We start from the raw sequence: 3856 nt of genomic DNA, 5'->3' as shown, positions 1-3856 counted from the left end.
TTTATCAATCTGTAATAAAAGACGTGAGGAAATTCTGTCTTTTTTAAAGACAAAAATTTTTGAGGCGAAATACCCAAAAAGAAGTTTGTAAAAAAGGAGAGTAGGTAATTTTTAACATATAGCTTAATTAATATATTTATAGCTACTCTATTCCAACAAGCGTATAGATAAATATAGATCTATTAGTGGGGGCTTTATTTATAGGAAAAACTCGTTTTCGTGCTCCTCGTTTATATTGTTATCGATGGTTGAGTTAATCTGTTAAAATAAAAACACAACAAAAGTGATTGGATTTTACATTAGTACTAGGAATTTTTAAGTTTGAAATTCGAATACTCGATATCTAACGAATATTCGAGTATTCAACTATAATACATTTTAAGTACAAGATTTCAATGTGATGATCAAAAACCATGTAAATATACAGCATTTTTCACAGCCACCCCCTCTAAATTTTCAAATGGCATCATAGCATGTGTGGCACATCGAATTTCTTGATGCCTCAATTTTATGCGAATACACAAAATAATGAGATGCTTGTAGAATAATAATTTATTTTATAAAAGTATACAGAGTGCATATAAAGATATTTGAACTTTGTGAGTTTGATAATGGTGTATTCGAGTAAGTGTTCGAACACTCAAACCTTAGTTATGACTAGACATAATTATTCGCTATTTGAATATTCAAATACTCGAGTTTATTCTAGAACTATTCACTTATTCGAGTTTAATTCCGAGTCGTAGTTCACATTAGAATGTGTTGTAAATTACGTCCCCTAAAAGATCGGCACCACTTTTTGATGATTTGAGCACATTAAGAAATCCTGATGAATGTTCAAAATGTTGATTCGGATGAATGACGAGTAGTAGATAAGATAATGAGCATAAAATTCTTTCATAAACGTACGTATCATAAGATACCGAAACTTAAAATACATTAACAAATTTCATGTAATGCTTTGTTAAATGCCATTCAACGAGAAGTTGAAACTAACATTACTTAAATTTGCGCGAATACTCGTATAACACGTGGAAACGTAGAACGCTTCTATGTAGGTGAGATTACGAAATATCAGTTCACAAAACGAAGTTTTGAGTTCCCCGTTGTAATTAATAGATTTCTTGGTTGAAATTATGTTAAAGAATTCCTTTAAAGCACGTGGTTATTACCCAAATGGATCTTACACTTTTGGTTCACTCGTGTTTTGTGCTATCTTATGCAATACTGCATATGCTATAATGAGCGATTTTGTTGTATCTAGATTCTTTTACACCAAGAGATAGTACAGGAAAGCGACGTTTGAGAACACCGAACAATCGTTCAATTTAATTTTCAGCTAATTTGAGATACATTGTTTTCTGCTTCTCTATGAGGATTTGTAATTAGCGTGATTGCACAACTTTTTATTCTGATTCTGAAATTTGCTGTTGTTCTTTGATCGTGGGTTGCACCACGCTACTACCTGCTTCGAACTTCCGGTTGAAATTTCAAACAAACCCCGTCTTTGGGTCGAGTCAACCGCCGTTTGTAATACTGGCCCCCAACCGTGCATTATACTATCGACCCTCAAGCGGCAGAGTGCCAGATCTTAACAATTATCCAAACGAGAAATCCTGGTTTGCACATTCAAATTACTTTAAAACTTTCCGGTCATTTGTGATGCTAACCAATGAAACTAGTTTGAAAGCACGTGTTTTATCTTATAAAGTGAAGCACTTTTGGATCCCACATATAAACATCTTGAACTAGACAAAACTATATATAATGCGACATAACAATTATAGTTCCTGTAAATTGCCGAATGTGTAGGGCGATTGTACCAATTTCTTAAACGGCGTTTTCAATATCGGCTAGTTGTTCGAATCGCGGATACAATCGCCCTGCTCCTCTCTCCGATTCCCTACAAATTGTATGGTGTTTATCTGTTTCTGGCAGCGTGTGAATAGGTTAATTTATAATTTATGAGTTTTTTACGCTTGAGACTATTGCAGATAGCCCAACACGTTTCCCTGTAGTTTGACGAGCGAGTAGGCCACTTTACTCATTAAAATCATCTTATCTACGGACCACTCGAAGATTACATTTCGCGTAATTTTACATCAATATGCATATGCTCGGTTTTTAAATTGTATTCTTAAATACAAAGAAGTGAAATCTGGGCTACTAGGCATTAAATAATACTCACCAGATACACAATCTACAACAACCAGGGCACCATCAGTCACACGAAGGGCAGCTGTTACTTCGGATGAAAAATCTACGTGTCCAGGAGAGTCAATTAGATTAATCAAGAATCCTTTTGTATCTTTATCACGTTGGTCGGGACTGGTGATGAAGACGAGATCTTTGTCGTCGAGTTCGAAGTACATAGAAATAGCCCTAGGAGCAAAAAATAAAATACAACCAATTTCTAAAGCATAGAGTTGACTTGAAATTGCAACATATGGTCAGCAAGACTAATCAACAAAATCATTATAAATCAACGGTTAGCAACTTTCATCAGTAGGAAGTTGTTAAAATGTCCTATATTCATATAAATTGTTACTTACGTCGATTTGATGGTAATACACCGTTCTTGTTCATCTTTTCTGGTATCTGTAAATCGAGTTTCTCCTGCTTTTGCACCGGCAATAATACCGGCCTTTGACACCAAGGAATCAGTTAAGGTGGATTTTCCATGGTCCACGTGGGCAATGACGGACATATTACGGATATTCCGTTTTTTGTCCATCATGACACGAATTTCGCCTACGGTGAAGTTCACCTGAAACAAATAAAAGTACTAAGACCACATGGAAAGATGAAAGTGAAACATAATTGGGGAAATAGTATGAAAAACGCGGGTATTGAATGTTTTAACTTGGTGAACAGATTTCAGACCATTGGCAACCATAACGCTTCACTGTCAATGCACTTTCAGTCACCAGCATGTTTATGCTCACCATATTTTTTTCACTTTGAGAAAATACTCTAAGAATAAAATACAGAAAATACTCTGCGAATTACACTGGAACGTTAAATTCTAACTAATAACTTTTACATGATGATCACCGCCTCATATTGTTGTGCAATCTTGACAAAGTTTTCCAAGATTCTCGGGCAGAAAATATCACAAATGTAAAATATCTGAATGATATGCAAAAAGAAACTGTTGCTTTATGAAATGGTCAACTTTAATTTGCTAAAAGGTACTCACCATTTTGGATGATTTCAGATAATTATCTTAGCCCAGAATAGCACGACACGCCAACTATGGCGAACTCTCGTAAAAGAACGAACGCTTGGAAGTGACGGAATGATGTGAGCGGTGAGAGCGGCAGTGCCACGAGAAGACAACCAGTCTGCCAACACTCGAAATGAAATGTTACTAGCGCAATACTATTAACCGCAGCCACCGTAACACCAATAGGCAAACAGCAAACAATTTGTGACGTCACACAAATAGGCGGTCGGTTCATGTGTGCTTATTCGATTCAGTTTTATCAAAACTTCTTGTAATAATATATTGCTTCCATTTATTTTCCTGACTGCGTGTAGTTGTTATTATATTTTTTCTGTCTTGGGTTTCAGTCAAAATGTGAACTAAAAATGTTCATATTGCTTATTTCAAATTATGTTTCGGCGAGACAACAGCGCCATCATCAGATTCTGATGATACCGCTGGACTCTTCTTGGACCCCTGTTGTTTTGGGGCTGCTTTTACTGCTGCACTAAAGCTGGCCGGAGCCCCATTTGGTGCAACAGTTGCCTTTGGAGCAGCCCCTGCAGGTCGGAGATGCTCAGCGAGCAGTTGCGTCAGCTTTCGGACTTCGCTCAAAAGCTCAGCAATTTGCCCCCTTTGCCTCTCCATTTC

The 3856-nt window shown here is 36.5% G+C and overlaps 1 protein-coding gene across 2 annotated transcripts in view; it reads right to left on the bottom strand.

The window, feature by feature from the left end:
• The window catches only part of LOC109543792 (translation elongation factor 2), a 12733-nt gene extending 9422 nt beyond the window's left edge, over positions 1–3311 (bottom strand). For both annotated transcript variants that reach the window (XM_048667305.1, XM_019913659.2), the window contains exons 1-3: positions 3200–3311; positions 2553–2767; positions 2189–2382 (exon numbers count right to left, since the gene is read on the bottom strand). In XM_048667305.1, coding sequence (XP_048523262.1) covers positions 2189–2382; positions 2553–2767; positions 3200–3202 — 412 coding nt within the window. In that variant the 5' untranslated portion in view covers positions 3203–3311. The remainder of the gene's footprint in view (positions 1–2188; positions 2383–2552; positions 2768–3199) is intronic.
• Between the last annotated feature and the right edge of the window lie 545 nt (positions 3312–3856).

The sequence above is a fragment of the Dendroctonus ponderosae genome, unplaced genomic scaffold (genome assembly GCF_020466585.1).
Source record: "Dendroctonus ponderosae isolate FM_Combo_2020 unplaced genomic scaffold, Dpon_F_20191213v2 Dpon_F_20191213_6, whole genome shotgun sequence".
NCBI classification, from domain to species: Eukaryota; Metazoa; Arthropoda; class Insecta; order Coleoptera; family Curculionidae; genus Dendroctonus; species Dendroctonus ponderosae.
The sequence above is the reverse complement of the archived record's forward strand: the minus strand, read 5'-3'. Positions and strand labels throughout refer to the sequence as shown.